The sequence below is a fragment of the Arvicola amphibius genome, chromosome 3, assembly GCF_903992535.2.
Source record: "Arvicola amphibius chromosome 3, mArvAmp1.2, whole genome shotgun sequence".
In the NCBI taxonomy this organism is placed as follows: Eukaryota; Metazoa; Chordata; class Mammalia; order Rodentia; family Cricetidae; genus Arvicola; species Arvicola amphibius.
Genome location: NC_052049.1, coordinates 24,174,180 through 24,195,687, shown reverse-complemented (window position 1 = coordinate 24,195,687; position 21,508 = coordinate 24,174,180). Strand labels below are relative to the sequence as shown.

General features: G+C 35.7%; 1 protein-coding gene across 1 annotated transcript in view; it reads right to left on the bottom strand.

Annotated features, from left to right (window-relative positions):
* The window catches only part of Spef2 (sperm flagellar 2), a 158,086-nt gene that overhangs the window by 74,570 nt on the left and 62,008 nt on the right, over positions 1-21,508 (bottom strand). The window contains exons 11-16 of the mRNA XM_038321484.1: positions 14,850-15,069; positions 14,063-14,214; positions 12,204-12,261; positions 10,868-10,923; positions 9,093-9,196; positions 6,005-6,261 (exon numbers count right to left, since the gene is read on the bottom strand). Coding sequence (XP_038177412.1) covers positions 6,005-6,261; positions 9,093-9,196; positions 10,868-10,923; positions 12,204-12,261; positions 14,063-14,214; positions 14,850-15,069 — 847 coding nt within the window. The remainder of the gene's footprint in view (positions 1-6,004; positions 6,262-9,092; positions 9,197-10,867; positions 10,924-12,203; positions 12,262-14,062; positions 14,215-14,849; positions 15,070-21,508) is intronic.

Sequence of the window (21,508 nt, the reverse complement as noted above, 5' to 3'; positions counted from 1 at the left end):
GCCCCTCCCAGGGTACAGCAATCAACTGTTTCCCATCTACAGAATGGAGGACGGAAAGAAAAATGTGAACACTTTCTAAAGAGATACTATTGTCACTGTCTTCTGGTCTATACCTCAGATGTGCTGAGGATTTCTGCACATGAATCAGATCTCTTTCTTCTTCCTACCTCCTCTCCCCTATCTCGGTCTCATATTCAGGTCTTGTCCCTCTTGTCCCTCTTTCCTTTGATGTTCAGCACTCACTACCACTGCTCCAGTGTGTTTTGTGGCCATGGATGATCCATCTTTGTGATCTTAAATACTAAGATTCCCAGTGCAAACCTTTTTCCTACTAGGATTCCTATATAGCACATGGATCTCTTCAACAATGTCCAGTTCCCAAATCCCTAATTTGCCCTATAGACTGGCCACCACTGTCTTGTCTTTATTTCTAACCAGGCTGAAGACTTCAACTTCTCTTTCTGTCTAACAGCTTTACTTTCTCTGTCTCACTGTATTGGTCGTGGTTGATTATCATCTGTCCTTCTGTCACTTCTGTTTTTTTTTTTTTTTTATAAAATACTCTAACAGAAAGCAACTCAGGGGAGAAGGATTTTAGTTCACATTTCCAGGTTATAGTTCATTGCTGTGGGGAATTCAAGGCAGAAACTCAGTGCTAATCATACCCATAGCTAAGAGCAAAGACAAATAACTGCATACAATTTCAGGTTATATTTTATTACTGTGTAGAACCCAACGTCCTCATTGTGATTCTCTTTCCAGATGAGTCTACGTTGGGGCAAGTCGAGAATTTAAACTAACCACCTTATCATTTCTGTTACCAGAGTTAAACTATAATAGGTATTTTTAAATTAAAAAAATAAGAAAAGAAAAGATAGCCTTGTCCTCAAAATTCATTAGCAGTAAGAAAATAATCTGGTTAACTCTGTGCCCTTTTCTCTAAGAGAGGAAGAGGAGAATGGGAAGGTAAAAGAGAACGCATCCTAAGACAAAACCTAAAGTATTCTGACCCTATGCTCTTCCTCTTTCAGAGAAATGCTTCTAGCAAGTTATCTTCACTTACCCTCTCTACACCCTAGTCTCTATTTCCAATTTCAACCCTCTGCAATCCACCTTTTCCCTTGCTACCACTAATGAAGCATCTTTCATTGCAGTCACCAAAAATGTCAAAGATAATGAGCATTTATCCATTCTTATCTCACATTATTTTTCTATAACAAGTACAGGAAGAACTCAGCTTACAGGGATTCCATAATTTTATATCCATATGGCTATTTTTATATTAACAATATACTACATGATGTAGGATTGAAATTTTTATCATTTGTTCCAGATTACATAAAGTATTAAGGACTGAGAATGGTTTCAATTTCAACAATGTTACTCTACACTTTGGACTGATTTTTAATTGTAAAATTTTAATTTTATTAGACCTGCAAATGGGAAATGATAACAAAATATATAGCTTAATGAAATCATAAATTGAAAATATTCAGGATTTAGACTAACAACAATTATCAGTCTTGAAAGTCTGTTACATACTTTTGCAGTTACTATTAGCCTCAAAGGTTTACTACCCTCAGCCTGAGCTGGAAACCCTTCAACAATTTTTCCTACCTTATGAAAGTCATTACTCTCTCACATAGTCGAGGTCATGACCTCACTCAAGAGTTAAGATATTCACCTACTCTTCCATTCTGTTGCAGGTACCCTGCAATGGTTATTCCTTCTCCTCGTGTCTCCTTGATTTCCTACCTATTATCTTTGAGCCCTGGCTGGATTGATGTTCAACATTTGCTGCCTACCTGCCTTTGGCTGTAGTATGCCTCCCTATAATATGGTTCATTGTTTTTTTCTATGGATCACAGTCATCATAAGACAATGTGTTGAGCCCATTCTTAGTGACTATGCTCCCAGATCCCAGCAAATTCCTACTATTCTAGGGAGAAGAATGGATAACAATTTAGTCCTAAATCATTGTCTTTCCTTTCCTTATCATCATCCTTCCTTGGAGTTCTTCCTCTTCATTAGATGCTACTTCTGAACACATCCCCTTTCCCCATTACCTTATAATATTCTAGGAAGTCAACATGGATCTTTCTTTTTTAGTATATTCTTCTTAGGTGAGTCTCTATTTTTAAAACCCCTAACTTTAATGTTCATTTCTCACTTCTAAGTCCATTTATATAATATCTTTTGTAATGTCTAAGTTTATTTCATCTAATTGTCCAACAAGCATTTCAAAAGCATCATGTCAAAGAAATTCCTGCATGTTTATTTTCAGGTAATTTGATCAAATGGTATCACCATTCAGAGAATTAGGCAAGTCAAAATCATAACGTCTTCCTATTCTGCCTGGCTATACGTTCCATCTCAACTGGTACATAAATTCTGTAGTTTACCCCTACATACTATCTGAGTCTGACTTAAAGTGTCTTAAAGTCACTTTAAAAATTTAAATTAGTACTAACTTTATAACAGCTTTGATGCCATTTGGGTGATGTGGGATTCCCCCCTGTGTGCTGTGATTACCACTGGTGAATAAAGAAACTGCTTTGGACCTATAGCAAGGCAAAACTTAGCTAGGCATGGAAAACTAAACTGAATGCTCGGCGAAAGGAAGCAGAGTCAGAGAGAAGCCATGTAGCCTTGCCAGGCAGAGATGCCGGAACTTTACCCAGTAAGCCATAGCCTCCTTGCTATACACAGATTACTAGAAATGGAATAAATTAAGATATAAGAGTTAGCCAATAAGAAGGTAGAACTAATGGGCCAAGCAGTGATTTAAATAATATAATTTCTGTGTGATTATTTCAGGTCTGAGATGCTGGGTGGCCGGGAAACAAGCCACCCTCCTTACAACATTTGGTGGCTTCACAAAGCTTCAGAGCAACCCAAACTCATCAGTTTGAGGCTAGACTTTTAGTCTTGTGTACTTTTCAGACCTGTGGGTCACTTCTATAGATAAGTCTACCCTTCCACTCTATTGAGTTTCCTTCCTGTTTTCTAGCTGAATGATTTCTGCTCACCTGAAAACTAGAAATGTCTCTCTCAACACAGACTCATAACTCTGTTCTAGTGCTGCCCAATGTAACTTTCCAAATCTGACCCATTCTCTTATTAGTTCTGACAGCCACTAGACATATCTGCATATTTACTGGAACCAATGTTCCTGAAGAACTGAAATTTTCATTTATAGATTTCAATAATGTAGCAGTCACATGAGGCTAATGTCTACAACATTGGGAAGCACAACTCCATATCATTATCTCTTGATTTCTATTCTATATTTTCCACTAAAGTCTTTTGAAGCAGGATCCACATCCTGCATTCTGATATCCTGGCTCAGGGGCTTACTATTCTGGGATGTAGATTGGACAGTACATTTATCCTAAATATCTGTCTTAAAGTCTTTGGAAGCAGGATCCACTTGTTTGCTTTTGCAGTATCAATGCTAAGAATAGTATCTGGCAATTATAAACACAAATGCAAATTAGATGAATATGTGAATGGAGATATTGTAGAATAGTCATTCATCTAAAATAGGCAGGGTCTAGCTTTTGATAAAAGGATAAATTAATAAAATATTTTTAATGTCATTCAAATTTTATATGTTAAGTAAGCAAAAACATTAAGATATGAAAATTACACTTTAATTACTAGAATATAAAAGAGTTAGTCATTATTTACATGATCAAGTTTAAACAAGAACCATAAATTTAACAACGGCTTTCTTGGTTTAGATGGCATTACACTACCATTTGTTACAGTTAACTTCCAGCTCATAAATGTATTATATATACCTGGTAGAAATAAAAGCCATAATGTGCTTTAAGACCACTTAGAAGTATAGGAAGAATTTATCCATGTGCATAGAGTTTGATAAAAACATTCTTCCTGGGGTAGTGAAGAATACTTTGAAGACTGATTGTAAATTGAGGGTCTAGTATTAGGGAATTAAACTAGTTTGATGCCAATATCATTTTTAACAAATGTGTAAGTGTCATTCATTATCAATTTTGACAGAAAATTGTAAGGATTCAAACTGAATTTCTTCAAAACCTCTTGGCTATTGAAAATGGGGAATCATTTGTTTCCCAAAGAGCCCCAAGGAATGGGTAACCCTTAGGGTCTCACAGTCAGAAGCTTATCCTCAAAGGTCTCTGTGTATTTTTCATGGAAACTTGTTCCATATGGATTTTAATCATGTTGCTCTTAATGTATATGATTTGTTTCTCCTATCAGATGGCAGTGGTTTGGCAATATTTTCTGCCAATCTTCAGCCATTGTCATTTTCTTTAAGTAAAAATGAAAATAAGATGTCAGATTATCTACATTCAAACTAAGAAATAGTGTGAACTTGAAGAAATCAAGAACTCATGCTTTAAATCCCTATCTGCAAATATGTCAAGAATGGCCTGGGACACAGGGACAAGGAGCAAACCAAGGCTTTGACGATGTCTTCACAAATCTCCTGCCAAGGGCTATCTCTGGGTGCTGTATTAATAGTGACAGGTTTAACAAAATATTGGTTAATGGTATCCTTTGGTAAAATATGTATTTTAAAAATTAATCTGAAACAAAATTCATGAAATAAACTGCGTTTTAGAAATCATTCAGCTTGTCAGTTAATAAGAGAACTGTTAAGGTATTACGATCAGTCCAAAAGAGAAAGTAAACACCATTACAAGCAATTGGCAATGGAGGGATAGATATTAATGGATGGAAGGAGTAGTTACTGTTTAGAGAGAAATATATTTGCAGTGATCTTTTGATCGTGTGAAATTCTGTCTCAACTGAAGAAAATCCATAAGGATGACTATAAACAGAAGGAATTTGCATTAATTTACAAAAAAATAAATCAAAGACACTGGTCATAATAGAATCAGTTGTCCAAAAACATCTAGGAGAAAATATGCAGGTCTCTAGTGAAAAGATACCCAGACATCTTCCTTTCATTTCCAAGTCTTCCACAATTTCCCTGACGTTTACTATATACCAGACTACATGTTTAAGTTCAATTTACTTATCTATGATAACACAGTAGTCTTTTTCACTATATAAGATGAGAAATTGAGGTTTAAGAAGGTTAAGGTCAGATGATCATTGAATCTATGAGTTTAAAACCAGCCTAAGCAAAAAAATGAGACCTCGCTTCAGAAAGGAAAAGTAGATAATAAAATATATTTTAAAACAAAACAACAAAAATCACAATTAATTAAGATTCTCAAGTACCTTATACATGGGAAGCTAAGGGTTAGAAAGGTTTAATTTTACCCTGGTAAATATTTAATATGTAGAATAAAATAATAATTTCACTTTGATAATAAGTCAAACAAATCACGTGTTTTGATAATAATGTTCAACTCCACCAGATGAGTACTTAAGTCATTTCTTCCTGCTCCTTAGAACACACCTAAAAAAGGATGTTGTCAGTTCCTCACATACAACATAGATGCAGTTTCGTCAGCACCATTACTGTATGAACTAGCTACAAACTGCTTTTCCATGTGCACAAATTTCACAAAGGAAACTTTGGCATGGAAAACTGTCAGGTAGATGGAAGGCTCAGCAAAATGCTTATAGTTGATGTATAATTCTTCCTTAGTCCCAGGTTTGGCTAATATTCAATACTTAGAATTAAAATAAGGGGCAATGAACTCAGCTGGATAATTCTTTGAACAACCAATTAAATGGATTCTTCCTTACACTTGTAAATGGAACTATTCACTTAGTCACAGAAGAATTTTTAATTATTTTTCATATACTATATTTTGATCATTTTTCCCCTTCTCCTAAGTCCTCTCAGATCCTGTTCATCTTCTGACCCACCCAACTTCATGTTCTCTTGCTCTTAAAGAAAACAAAACAACAAAAACCCAAAAAACAACAGAAGCAAAAACAACAAAAAAACCAAAAGAAAATAAAAAAATAGAGTCAAATTTTAAAAGCACTTTTAATTATGAAAAATTATAAAGATTGAAAATCAATGCATTCAACTTACCAATGATATCATTCATGCGATCCAGTGATGAGCTATCTGAAATATCTAATAATATGGCAAAATCGAATGCAGATGGGGTAGGAGTGACTTCCTTGGAAGGTGTCGGGCCCAAGGCTAGTGTGGGCATTTGTGCTCTCTTTTTCTCTGCCTGCATGAGTTTTTTTTTGTAGCTTGTCAGTGCTTCTTCCAGGAGCTGAGCTTGATTTAATGTTATTGGAAACCCATCAAGAACCCAGCTTTCGTTAGCCGGTATCTCTCTAAATTCAAACAGCACAATTGATTAGCATGTTAATAGGTGCCGTTACTTTAACAGAAGTTAGTAATACGATGAATACTGTTATCTTCATTGCAAATTCATCCCGTTGCATGGATTTCAGGGTTTTATAGCTAACATATTAGGTTTTCCAATCTGTTCTGATTGCTGACTCGCTTAAAAATCCTCCTGTGGGTCCCTGCTGCCCTCCAAATCTACTGAGAAGCCTTTACATCCTCTTTAGATGGAACGACAATGGCTTCTTTCTCCCAAACTTCTAAACTCTCTCAATTTCAAAAGTTTACAAGCAGATATCTTCACTACTGTGTGCACACACGTGATCGTTTTTACACTGTGCTCACAGGCTGCACTTCTTCTGTCCCTCAAGTATACAATGGGGTATTATTATAAAATATCTCGCTGGGATTTGTGTAGGTGACAGAAATGACATATTTAATAAATAAAATACAGATCTTAGCCCATTCTGCACACTTTCTTTGCTAACCTGGAGGGGTGTTCTCACCATACTGACTCCTAAACCAGGCTGATCTTAACTCCTTAGGGTCTCACTAATTTCACCATAGGAATAAATAGATCTTGACATAAAATTAAAGTTATTATTAAATTAAATTAAAAATTTTATTAAGTTGAGTTATACATTTCTGAAGTATTAAGGACCATATCTTAAGCCTTTCTTTTCCCTGAGCACATTGTCTCAGATAGACATTGTGCCCACTACATCTAAAGGACTTAAGTATCCACTTTGTTCTGTTATACCTGCTAAATTTAATTTCCTCATATTTTACTTATATTTTAAAGGTATGACTTTATTTCTTGCTATGCTAGCTCTCATATGAAACAATAGAATCACCTCCCCAGAAGTTCCTAAGTCTTCTAGTCACTACATGTACTTTTTTCTGACAGTCTGGCAGGAAGAAGCAGGAACTAAGTTTCAGAAAGATTTCATTGCTTGCTCAAAAGCACAAAACTGCAAATGGCCTTCTGTCTAATGATTCTCAGCACAGCTCCAAACTTCCTTCTGGAAGCTGCCTTTATCTCCTCCTCTAGGTTATCATGAGCAGGAAAAGTGCATTTTACTTTCATGAGTTCTCCAGAGAGAGATCAAGCCTTCTGCGTAGATTGGACTCACTAACTCATTTGCCTAGGACAGAGAAGAGATTTCCTTTAACGCTTGACCTCTTCTGAGATCTGCCGTCTCAGAAGCCACAACAGAGACAGAACTTGGAGCTACACTCGCTCAAAGCTAGAGTGAGACAGCAGACATCAGGGAGCTGTGGGGCCTGACTTTAGATTTTGTTACATCACTAGCCACGCACAACTATCTACCTAGAACATCTAGTGTTCCTTTGATCATTGGACTAGACCAAAAGATTTCCAGCTAATGATAGTCCTCTGGAGGTATCTTAGAGGAAATGGAAATGGTGTTCTGTGGTCGGAGGGGAATCGTGCAGTGCAGTGGGGATACTCCAGATCCCCCGAAGCTCAAGTGAAGGACTGCTTGCTGCTTTGCATGTTCATTTGTTCTACAAACAAAGAGCACTGTGGGAAAGTGTACTTTATGTTAGTTCTGAGAAATGTGAGGATAAAAACCCTTCCAGCTCTGAGGGTAGCAGCCTTGAGTTCCAGTTGCTAGACACTTCAGTGAGACACAGCTTAAATCTTTAAGGCAGTCTATTAGGATGACATTATAGGAGAACTCATCCTAGATGAGAGTAAAATCCTATAAACCCTCCCTCCTCCTGTGTCATAATGGTCCCCATACACCACAGCTAAGCAATTCCATTTCTACCATCCAGTTCTGTCAACAGAGCCTTCTACTCTGTTTTCCCATCATGTGCAGATTCTTTCCTTTATTATACAGACCAACTGGCCTCTTGTAACATACATGTATAACAAAGCAAAGTTGAGGGGAATATATAGAAAGGAATCTGTAGAAGGGAATCTATGGAAAGGATAGAAAGAAATTTATACAAAAGAGGATAAAGGAATTACAGTGTGTGGGATCTTTGAAATTTTCCCTTTCTCCCCTATCACATATCCTGCCTGTGTTACACATGTGTCTTTTGTCTAATCTGTAATGCTGCTTAGGCTCTGGATTTCTGGACTCTTTCCCCGCCCTCTTCCTGAAACGTAACACAAGCAAATGCAGAAACCTGTGCCCATCCCGTGGGAATCTAACAACTTGTCCTTCGGCTTCTCTAATAGCCCAATTTCCTTGAATTCCCAAAAGATATTAGTAGTTAATCTACATTTACAACAGGTGAAGTCAAAGTTAGTCAGAGAAGAGAGAGACAATAAGCATGCAAATCTATATATTTTCCCTTTATACTAAGAATAAAGTTAGATATTAGAAGCATTTGAATACTAAAAAGTTGCATCTCTATATTATTTTTCACATATCTTTTTGTGGTAAACAGTATATGAAATGGGGTAGCGAGCTAGCTCAGCAACTAAAGTGTTTGCCAGCCATGCAAGCGTGACAACTGGAGCTCAGATTCTCAAAGTCCATGTAAATGCTGGCTGGGTCTGCAAACCCAACTATAATTCTATCCTCAGAGATTGGAGATGAGGGGTCTCCACGTGGGTTGGTTAAGGAGTCTAACTTTTATGTGCAGTTCAGGGTTTGAATGGGACTCCGATTCCAAGGGTAAGGAAAGAAAAATGAGACAATTCCAGATGTCAACCTTAGGCCTCTACCATTTGCATATACATTCTCACACACATGCACATAAGTCACATATAAGCACATACACATATACATGTAGAAAAAAGAATATATTAAATAGGTATGAGAAAGGAAACTGCAATACATACTTAATAGTATTTACCAAGATGTTAACCAGCAATATGTCTGGAACGCTCTTTCCTTTTTTAAGCAACTGTTCTGATTTTGCACCAAGTTGAGCTCGCAAACTAAGCTGTGGAAGGAAGTGAAGAAGCACAGGAGAGAACTGATTGAAAAGATGTCTGGAGTTGAAATAATTCAGTAGCCATGCTCCCTAATGAAGATACTGAAGACTTACTACACTTCTGGAGCCAGGGATGCATTCAAGGAAAATATGTATCAATTTTGAAACATTTTATTTGGAGTTCCATTTATTCTAAGATCTTCTCCTCTAATTTTCATCTTCTCTGGCATGCCAAATTTCATCTACCAACACTTTTTATCATAGTGATTTGGTTCTAATAACCCATATCTATGGGAGAATGCCCTCTGTGAAAACACACACCAATATAACTGCCTTTCTGTGAACACATTCCAGATTGTCAACTCCGTTTTTCTTCTGCCTTGATGAATGCCCTTTCTTGTTCTATCACAAGTTCTCTGTAGAGATTAACTCTTTTGTTTTGTCAGAATCAATCATTATGACTTTTACAGGGGGTAATTCTGTATGAGTTGTGCAATATCATTGAACATGGGCTTCCCCAAAGCCTGTTCTTCACTCAGTTACTCGAGTATTTTATATCATATGAGATTCTAGCTCCACTCAAAGCCGTCCCACCCAAGGAGAGTACAGCATCATACTCTTATGACAGATGTTACAATAACTACTTCTCAAGCTCTTGCAGACAAGACTCACTTATCTTCTTTCTGATCTCAGCCTTGGTTAAGCTTCTCGGTCCCCCTGTGACTAGCTATCTATTCATGTTGCTGGAGAGGCTTCCTAAATCGAGTAGGCTAATTCTCCTACCTCTTTAAATGAGTCTAAATCAATTTCTCCAGCACGCCTATCTTAATTTAATACAGTAACACTTTCTCCTTCCCCAACCACAAATGTTGCTTTCCTCTACTTTTCAATTTTTCCCAAACATGCTAATATTTTACTATGCTCTTCATCTAGTAGTGTTTATAGCTGATTACCTGTCCTCCTCTATCAGAATGTGAACTCCAAAAGACCAAAGAACTCTCTCTTTTACTTTTTTATTGATATATGCAAATAATACAGTGCACCAGGAAGACAATGTTCTTTTGAACTGAACTGGATATGGATTTGGACACTTTAACAAGTCAGTAAGTGTAACTACAGAAATAAACGCAGCATTTCTGTTAATTCATATTTTAAATGGATAGAGTAAAAGTTATAACGCTTTAGTTATTGCTTTTTTCTCTCAATAAGTCATAATGTTTATTTCTTAGTTGCAGGATTTTTATATTTAATCTGTTCTGAAAACTGAATGATAAATTTGTTTACCATGATGAAATCCATCATACAATAATCAGTTGTAATAAAAAGTAATCGAAACATATGTGATTAATTCTGTCGTTACTCCCCAATTTATTTAATCAATACTCTTTATGAAAATACTACTTTTCTTTAGAAATAATATCAAGTGGATTAAAAAATCACAGATATACCATTTTAACCTGATAAAATGCATAGTGTTTTCTACTGCTTTAGATAGAAAAATATTAAAAATACAAACAATATCATCAAAACTCTGATTATTAATCACTTTTCTATCAAACATAATTTAAAATCAAATAGAAGAACATCGTTAGTTCATACCATGAGAACATAGTTCCAAAGAGTACCAACTAGGACATGTTTTGATATAAAAGTAGGCAAGGATTAGATCAAAATACTTACATTTAAGAAACTGTCACTTGGTTTGAGTTCTTCACCTTCATCACTCACATCATCTACTAAGAGAAAACAGGGAAGAACAAAGTGCCAGTATTGACATTGGAAAATCATGCCAGCATTAGATTCAGCCTTGTCTGATAGACCCAGCAAGGATGCAATGGGAGCCCTGCAGCAAGGCTTTGACATTTAGTCCACAGCATTTCAGGTCCTGGCCACTGTGTGGCTTGAAGCTTCCTACTTCCTTCCTGGCATGGTCTGAGCTCACAACAAAAATTCAAAATATAGAACTTCAGTTTCTCCTTTGGTAAACAAACTAGCTTTCTCAAAAAAAAATCAAAATATTAATTCAGGACGCTTATATTTTCTTGGATTGTGAAGTTATGGAGGAGAAACATTTAGAAATTAGAGAGGTTTCTTAGTTAAATTATATGGGGAAATGTTTTCAGAATATATTTGTAGTTAAGTGTCATAATATTAATAGTAAAATAATCTATTGATTTCCAAGATAACTGGAAAAGGGAGCCAAGAGTGTCATTCAAAATAAATAAAAAAAGTCAACTTGGAAAAGGATCGCAAATCTGTGCGTGACTCTCTGGTGACAGTAGATAACAGTGATCGTGCAAGAGGATTTGAACTTTACAATAAAATATAAACAAATTGAAACATACTAAAAACTTCACTAATACACATAGAAAGGTCATTTAATACTTAATTTTTTTCCCTCAGTGATTATACAAATAGTGTGAAGGAATCAGCTCAGATTCCCAAGGAGAGACCTTGTGGTTAGTAAACTCAGTTCTACTGCTATGGTCAAAGATTAAGAACCAAGCCAGTTTGTTTAACAGGGACCCTTGTTTTCATGAGTTGAAGAAAACAGACTCTGTACCCTCCCTCCATGCTCATAACTGATATTACTCTCTCTCTCTCTCTCTCTCTCTCTCTCTCTCTCTCTCTCTCTCTCTCTCTCTCTCTCTCTCTCTCTCTGGAATAGGTGAAAAGGAAAAACAAACAAACAAACAAAGCAAGATGCCAAGAAAGAGGTGAGTGAACGTGAACGTGATGCTTCCTGGTAGCTTTCACAAAGGCAAACATTGGCAACTAACTACTTTAAGAAAGAGGGTGGGGTAAATATTCAATGCCATTTCATGCTCAAATGTAGGTAATGACTACCTTGCACAGAGAAGGATTCAGGTCCCCGTTGTTTACTATTCCTTCCCCCGAAACCGTGCTTGTGGTCACATAGATCACTCTCACTGTTTCTGTATCTGTCTTTGGTGTGCTGCAGCATAAATGATGGATTACATGTTTGACACATTACTTACTAGCTATATAGGTTTACCTTTTTTGGGGGGTGCCGCTTGCCCTGGAACTGGAGGAGTTGATAACGCATTTGGATCCTACGGCAAGAAAGCAAACATCTAGTTTTAATATGGCCATGTTTCCCTTCTGTTTCCATTTCATGGATTTCAGTTTGAGAACCTACTATTTCACATGCATTAATGATATTAAACTTGGTTGAAATGATGACTTTCAGAAGCAAACCAAATTTGGTGAGCACTGAATCTATAGAGACACAGAATTACCTGTGGTATATAATCTTCCAATGGCTCTCAGTGTCTGTAAAATAAAGCAACTACTGTTTCAGAAATTACAAAAGAACAGGGGAAATGTGTGGTTTATAAAAAAAATCTTAAAAGAGTAATCCTCAAGCTGTCAGTCATATTCATAGATAAATAAAAGAGAAAAAGTGTGTTATCCATTACTCTGTTGAGTGAAATCAAAGTTTGCTATGATGTCAAGAAGAAAAAGCCAGACAATGAAACAACTTTTCATAACTCGTGAATTACTAGTATTTGTCCTGTAAATGAAAATTATTTAGAGTAGACTCTTTGTTAATTGATTCAATAGCAGAGACAATATGAGGTAAGAGAAAGGGCAATGAACTTTAAGTCTAAGATTCAATAACTTAGCCTTCCACAAGCCTCTGTCTGACCTTGAGAAAACTAATCTGTATGTAGGGTCTCTCCTACTGTCTCTAGAAAACAATGAGAGCTGAACCACATCTTTGATTCTTAAAGTCACACGATACTCTTCTAACCCCCAGCATGTAGGATTATATTTTTATGAAATAATGTAATAAATTTCAATGTTGATATAAAATAATGAAAATGTGATCCATTTTAAGTCGCTTGGAGTTCTGGCCCCACTTCCAGTCCAACTGAAATATATCTTGGGTGGGTATACTCCAGTTGTGGAATAAGTTGATCTAACCAGCTGTTTTCATTTGGATTCATAGCATTCAAGCAGCCTCATATTGTGAATCTAAAGAGCAAGCCTTGTATCCTGTTCTCCCCTTAACCCTGTGGGCTGTTCAGCACCTGTCTGATCCATTGCCAAGGGCCAGCTGTATAGTCTCTAACCACATATTGGGAAACTCAGTGTCTCAACTTCCTAACATTGAGTGGTGGAATGCCAGTCTAGGAGTTAGTGATCTTAGCTGCAAATATAGGTCACCCTCCTAACAACTCTCTCTCTCTCTCTCTCTCTCTCTCTCTCTCTCTATATATATATATATATATATATATATAGATATAGATATAGATATAGATATAGATATAGATATCTGTTCATATATGTGTGTGTGTTTATATGTTGCAGGATCTTCTTCCGCTCCTTCAGCCAATAGCCTAGCCGCTGAGATACCAGCCCATTGGGGCGTGGTCTCTCTCTTTAAAAAAAACGCGGCCACTTCCCTCCACTCGCTCTCTGGCTTCCGGCTCCGCTTCCTGCGACTAGGCTCCCTTCCTGATTGCACAAAGGGCTGTTGTCTGGGATGATGATCTGTAAGTTTTTCCCCTTCAAATAAATAACCATTCTATTAATCATAATTCCAAACTGGTGTGGGATTGTTTGTGACTTATGCCTTCATTTATATACATACACATATCTACCTGGGAGCTCCTGCCTCTGAATAATTTTATCTGTTGGCCACAGAACTTAAATGAGCTCACCAATCTTGATGGTCCACCCAAAAAAATTGATTTATTGGGAAGAGTTAGGAGGAGAATGTCCTATCTTTTGCTTCTTGGCCTGTAGAACCTAAACTCTACACTTTAAACCTTTATTGGGTGATCTTTAGATTATATCCTGATCCATATCTGTAGTATACCAGAAGAAGAAAACTAAAAGCTCACTTGCCTGTATTTTGCTAATTTCTTTCCGGTCCAACAGAGGTTCTCCTTTGTTTTCTCTCCGAACTGGTCTTAGCCCACTGGCTTGTTCATTGTCATTAAATGCCCGGATAGCTTCATTGACAAGACTATCAACAGAAAGTACTCGAATAGGAAACTCTAAAGAAAAGACAACTTTATATATATCTTTGCCTTCTGAGAATTGGCACTATTGCATTTTATATTTTATATTTTTTTCACACTCTAACCCTGTTCTCCCTACATCTCTCCCTTGGATTAAGATACTTTTCCCTTATAATAAAATTCACATTACATGAAATAAATCACTTTAGCTAGTTAAAAGGGTACAACTCAGGGGCACTGAGAAATTCACTAAGCTGGTTGACCATCATGATTATTTTGTTCTAGGAATTTTTTTATCACATCAAAAGTAAATTCCCACCTATTATGTTGGCACACCTATTCCCCAAACCATGGTACCATAAAACATGAATCATTTTCTATCTGCATGGATTTGTCTATTTTGAGATACTTCGCATAAGTTAAACATAAGCCATTTTCTGTGTCTGGTTTCTATTACTTAGCATAATGTTGCCAAGACCAAACATTTTGAAGCGTGTACCAGTACCTCACTCTTGCATATGAAAATCAGTCACATGATTTTACTACTATAAAATTTTGATGAGAGATATTGTCTAAATAGAGTCTCTGGTATGAGTCTTATGGACGTAGACAGTTGTAGCTATAGTAAGTACAAACGGAATCTACTAAGGAAAGAGAAGGAAAGGAAACACCTTTTTGTAGAGACTTTAGAACAGTCGTTTTGCCACTGAGTGTCTTCCCTAGAAAGCATCCCTTCACAGCATAGGACGGCAATTCCGTTTCTGCAGCATCATCTTGAGAAGGGATCGTCTTTTCAATTAATCTTTGAAGCACGTGTCCCAGTATGTGATTGTTGGAGGGTGGCGTGCTGTTAGCCATGTCTTCTGGCAAGGCCCACTCTCCAACCATGTTCTGCAAATATATGGTCAAACAAAATAAAATTGTTTTCAAAGAACAGAATGGAAGTATTGATGGCATTGAAATATTAAAATGAAGGTGGGGGCAGGGAGTGTACGAAACTGATGTTGGGGTGTATTGAAAATAGAAGACACTATTTTCAATAAAACTTTAAAAAAGTAAATCCAAGTTGTAATAAATAGAACCTAACCTATACTGTAATTAATTATATCGTAAAAAAACAATAACAACAATACTACCTTCATATTATAGAATATTAAAGAAAATCTTCAAAGCATTACAAAACTTTTAAAATATTAGTTTTAGAAGTATTATTTTGAGTTAACTGAAAACAATTAATCTGTTTTATATTATGGCATTTAAATTAGTTTAGAACATCTTTATTGAAACTAAAACAGAAGGTTCATTAATTAAATATTAAAAATAGGAATGAAAGTAATTTTAACCAGAAGAACCTAAAAGGAGTAATTATAGACATAAAAGGAAAATAAAATTAGAAAGTAAATCCATGAGGTAATATTTATTAATAAATTCTCAGAACTTGATTTATGAAACTCATCTTGCTAATGGCTTGGCACAAAGGTAAAGAACAACATGTGTCTATGTCACAATGCAGTGGAAGGACAGTAGCATCAGGCATGAAGGAGACTTGAAAATTATTTACTATGTGAATAAACCTCAAAACTGAAGCTGTTAGAGAACTCTGTCTAGTGACACAGTAATAGCTTAATCGATACATTTTATGTTCTTAATTGAACAGAAATCTATTGTTAAAAATCTAGAATAAAAAGTTCTCCAATGTATTTGTTAATGTTATTCCTACCCTTACACACACACACAAACACACACACACACACACACACACACACACACAAACATGCACACTCACATAGACATGCACACTCATGTACACACACTATAACAAATATAATTGACAAGAACTTCGTTTTAAAAGAAAATTATAACCAATCACACTGGAAAATGTTTTGTAAAAACCATGCATACAATATAAAACGTTTTCAATAATAAGATATGCCACAATACATACAAGCTGTTTCTGGCATACCTTTTTATTATTTGGAATTAGTATATATAGCCTATATCTCAAACTCTCTCAGTTTTTAAAACTCAATATGTTGGTACAGTGGTGCAGATCTGTCCAGCTGGGCACAATTCTTAAATGTCAAAAAGTCTAAATTTCAAAATGTACTGCTTTTTAATGATGGTCAATTTGATAAGCACGTCAGTTATTTCACTTGCCCCAAGAATTTCAACTTAGTTGTCGCAGTCTAAATCATGCTACTAAGAAGAACACAAGGAAGCCACCGGGGAAAAACATGAAACATCCTGTTCCCATAAAACCAAAGAGCAAGCAAAAATGACATTTCTTTAGAAAACACAAACCAATTTGTACAAGTCTGAATTGCCTATCTTTTCCTAATAGGACATTTTGTTTTTCCAAAAGAAGAGTAAGTATGTTTATCTTGACTGTAAGTGTATGATTTAGCTAAAGTTTCCTATTTTCTGGATATGCTTAGGACTGTGCATTTTGAAAAATCAATGGCTAGATTGAATCCCAAATTTGAGTACTATTTTTCACCCTTGCCTCATGACTGATAAATTGTTCAGTAGTACTTACTCCACAAAGTAATTGACAAGTCATATTTGGGTATAAAAAACAATTCTTTATTTGGCATTCTTAATATTTCACTAATAATGCACAATCGTTCAAAATGACAGATTCTGCCTATACTTATGTTATCATACGTATACATTTTTAGATTTATTTTTAATTTTCATTCATTTTGCATTGTGCTTGTATGTATGTCATATGAGCATGGTGCCAATGGAGGACAGAAGAGGGGACTGGAACTCATAGAACTATATTTACAGGTGGTTGGGAGCAACCCAGCCTGGGTTCTGGAAACAGACTCCTTTTACTACCTTCTCTAATCACTTTCTAAACAGTTGTAAGTAAGAAAAAATGTATTATTTGTTGCTTTTTAGGCCATTTTGTAGGGCCTTTTGGCAGTGCTTCTAAAACTCTAGTCATGAGTAAACAAACATTTTTCTATGTTCTTGACTTTTCTTTTATCAGTATTTTTAATATACTGTATCTGACAAGGAAGCACTTTCCAGAAAACACATTGTCAAGTTTGATAAGTGCTGTAGGTCATGTGCTTAATCTGGTGCCAGAATTCCTCAGATGACAGCACAGGAGATAAAAAAAATCCTTGGAACAAACAAAACTTATCCTTGAAGCAAAGTATTCCTAAGGATTGCTTTAAAATACTAATAAATAAACTTATAATTATAATTTAAAATGTCTTCTCACTTCTGTATAAACCACATTTTACTATTAAGAATTATTTTCTTCTAGGGTTGGGGATATAGCTCTAAGGCAGAGCATTTGCCTAGCATGTGTGAGATCCTAAGTTCAATTCCAAGCAACATACACAAACAAAAAGGAAACTTGTTTTAGTTTAATAACTTTGGTTTTGCTAGTCCAGTGCATAACTATCTGCACTATCCAGATTTAAAGGGCGCATGATTGTGCATATTTTGCATCATAAATGATTATGCACTTCTGTTTTCATTCACTGGATCTGGTTATAGTTTTAAGTAGAGAAATGCTAATAATGACTGTAGGTAAAGTTGCCAGCAAGGAGGTAGCCAAGTAAGAAAACAAAAACGAATTCTCTTATTACAAGTTGAAGTGCTAGATGCCAAAGTTCTGTTAATTTTTTAGCTGTGCAGACTTTTGGTCTTTCTAAAGGAAACAGACTCACATGTAAATTTAATATCTCTGACTCCAATAAAGATTCTGCTTCTTGCATGTTCCGTATTTTTGTTGACTCTTCCTTCACCTTGAGGCACAATTTAATTGTTGTAAAGATCAAATGAAATAATACTGTATACAAGCCAATAAAACCACTGACAACAAACAGCAGAGGAGTTGCCAGGCCCTGCTGGAGGCATTTAACAGTAACATCTTCAAAGACAAATACCAGTCAGCTTTGCCTTAGTTAGAAAGTGTGCCTCCTCACCAAAGGGTCAAATAAAGCCCTTCTACATCATGGGGTTAGTTACAGATTATGGCCAAACACAATGGAATAGAACATTGACTGTGAAGAGAACAGAATGTTCTGGCTCGGAAAAGAACTAGTCTGACTTATAGAGATAAGCAGAGAGAGATTGGAAGAGCACGTTGAGCTGGACCACATGAAGGATAGCTTCTACACAAAGACGAGTGGGAAAGGAACAAGGACATATTGAGTAAAAAGGAGATAAGAAAAATTGGAAAAAAGGGAGAAACTGAAACTAAAGTTGAAAACTTTGACTACAAATGACCTAAAGAGTTAAAGAAGAACCAGAGTATTCTAGCATATTTCAACGTTTATTACTTATGTAGATGTGACTAAAGCAATGTCATAAGATAGAATTCACACCTTCAGACATTGTTACAAATATACATTTTGGGCTGTTAATTTCAAGATACTAATAATGTCTGTAGTGGGCAAACTAGGTAAGTATAACTTGATACAAACCATTGCTTTAACAGGGGGATGTGCTCTACATTATTACTTTGAATTAGGTAAGCTATCAAATGCATATAGGAATTGCTTAAAATATCTTTATAATTTTTGTAGTGCCTACATAAATGCAATAAGTATGTATTTTTGAGATGTGTGCGCAAGACCCAAGAGCCATCTCTCCTTGTCAATTCATATCTACTCAAAAATAGATCGTAAAACTCTAACAGTAAATACTCGCTTCTCTTGGTGAAAAGGTGTAATTACTTCACCAGTACAGGATATTGACCCACAATGCGCTTTCCAGAACCTGATTCTGAATGTCTAGGCTCATGGTATGCACATACTATTCTTATAATCACATAATATGTGGAGCTAACACTCAGCTGTGCATCCCAGATTCAAAGTGCTCATGTGCCTCTTTGTCTTTGGTTATAGAAACTTCGATGGTTTACTGAGACATCTCTTTCTAATCATTTTCAGTCAGTCTTATCTTTTAAAATTCCTGTGGGCTGATGTTTTTGAATCCTTGGACTTTTAAGGATCATTGTGAATATTTACAAATAGCATCTACTTTATGGGCTGATGTTTATACTTCAAGAGCAAGATATAGATCTACTTCCTGTAGATTCTGTTCTTGACTATCATGTGGCCTCAGTTACTGACTGCTGTTTCTTTTGAGGTTGCATGCTTTCTCAACAGATTATTTACCTTTTATAATATAATAGCCACTGATAAAATGAAGTTATGAATACATATGTGTGTGTCATTTTTATTTCTTAAAACACCTTAAAAATTAAAACTGAGAAGGCTGTTCTTCCTTCCCCCATTTTTAATGGAGATATAGTTTATATAAAGTGGGATAAACAGAATTTAGTCCTTGGGAGATGTTCATCACGAGTCTCTAAAATCTTGGTCTGACAGTTGTGCAACATTCCATCAACCCACATTTTCGAGTTATATCAATATACTTATTAGTGGCATAACAATGTGGCTTCTGTGGAATGATAGTCATAGTCTAATGGTCCAGAGGATCTGGTTTTTGTTTCCTCAGATGACTAAAACTTACCAGCACTTGTTTACATGACCTGCGGTAACCCAGGTAGACCCAGTCAGGAATGTTCTTGTCAATTACAATTCAATTAAAAATGAAAAGATAAAAGACATGCAAAAATCTCTCCCATCTAAGATAGAAAAAGCTTGTTTCCCAGTGAATACAACATGTTCCCTGTTTTCTATATAGTCTGATTTCCTTAAGTAGTCTTGAAATGCAATATGTTAAACTATTTAACAACATTCTATAATTCTGTTATGTAAATAGACATTATCTTGCTAGAGTTGCCAAAGATACAGGACAAAATATTCCAATAGACTTAATTCAAGAAACCACATATATGTTAATGCCATAAAATCAGTATATTCTCCATTTAGAGCATAGCTAATTCATGACAATTCCACCATAGGAAAATAATTAAGCTGCCTTTATTTTGCAGTTACTTTGGAAAACTTTCAATTGGTAAACCAATTTGAATGAAATGAAGGATAGCTGAGTCTATGATTCCTGAAGTGCAGCTAATTCTTGAACTAGTCGTCTAAGGGGTGATTGGATATATAGCAAACTTCAGGTGATCTTCTTTTTATGTTGATCATGATGACTCATTCAGGTTAGATCTTTCATGTTCCATGATGGACAGCAGAGAAGTAAGTAGTCCAAGGCAGGATGAAGATCGGAAGAATGGTAGAAACCATTCACCCATGAGTTCAAATTCATGTTCTAGAAGGGCCAGCGCAGGGCAATTAACTAAAATATTTATACTGAAAAATGTGACTTGGACCAGAGCAGCCCATATTTGCTGTGTTGTATCTTTTGCTCTCTATGTGTACACAGACAAGAATCCAGAGGGATCTGGCTACAGTGGTGCAGCTGTAATCCCAGCATTCGGGAGGCTGAGACAAGAAACTACTTCTAGTGTGTGTCCAACCTGGGATATATAATTTCTTAAAAACCACCAAACAAAAACACAAACCAAGAGAGAAAGAGAGAGAAACACTCACAAAGAGCTTTATTTCCAAGTCAGCGATGGATTTTGAGCCTTTGCCCTCACTTCTTGCTAAGGGGACCTTGTCTGAACACCTCCAAGAATTCCTGGATTTCCCAGCTACTTTTGGAATTGTCACCCATCTTTCAAGACAATGGCTTTCAAAATAAGAAGGGTTTGACCAGAACCCTTCTCTAAATGGCATTATATACTAGTGTATGTAAGGCAGAGAAACAAAACTCTAGTGAACAAAATGTTTATGCTTACATGTGATGTATATTATTTTCTATTGTATTGTATTCCATTTTATTATATTTTTATTCTGTTTCTACATATTTGGACCATAAATAATTGTTGTGGCCCACATATTAATTTAATAATTTTCATTCAAAATTTAAAAGTATCCAAATACTACCAAATGCAATAAAAAATCAAATGTGTTGGAAAATAGAAATCCATGAAGTATAGATAACTTCCGAATACTGACTGACTGAGAATCAGTCAATTAGTAATATAGTTTATATGTGAACTAAAGTAAACGAGTCATCGCATAGACATTTAATGCTAGTAATTTGATTTTTTACAATGACAGTTCAAATCTTCAAATAAGGCAGACAGATAAAATAAAACACCCAAACTATGAGAAATCTCGGAAAACATCACTTCTATAAATAGAAGGTAGAAAGTATCTCAACAATATGCATGAAATTAGTTTAATGTGAAAGAACTTCTAAAAGAAACAGACTAACAGAAAACTTCTAGAAATGATAAACTCAGCAATGTGGCAGATTACAAAATCAACTTGAACAAATCAAAAGCTTTTCTATACCACAACAAATGTAGAGAGAAGGACTACATTCT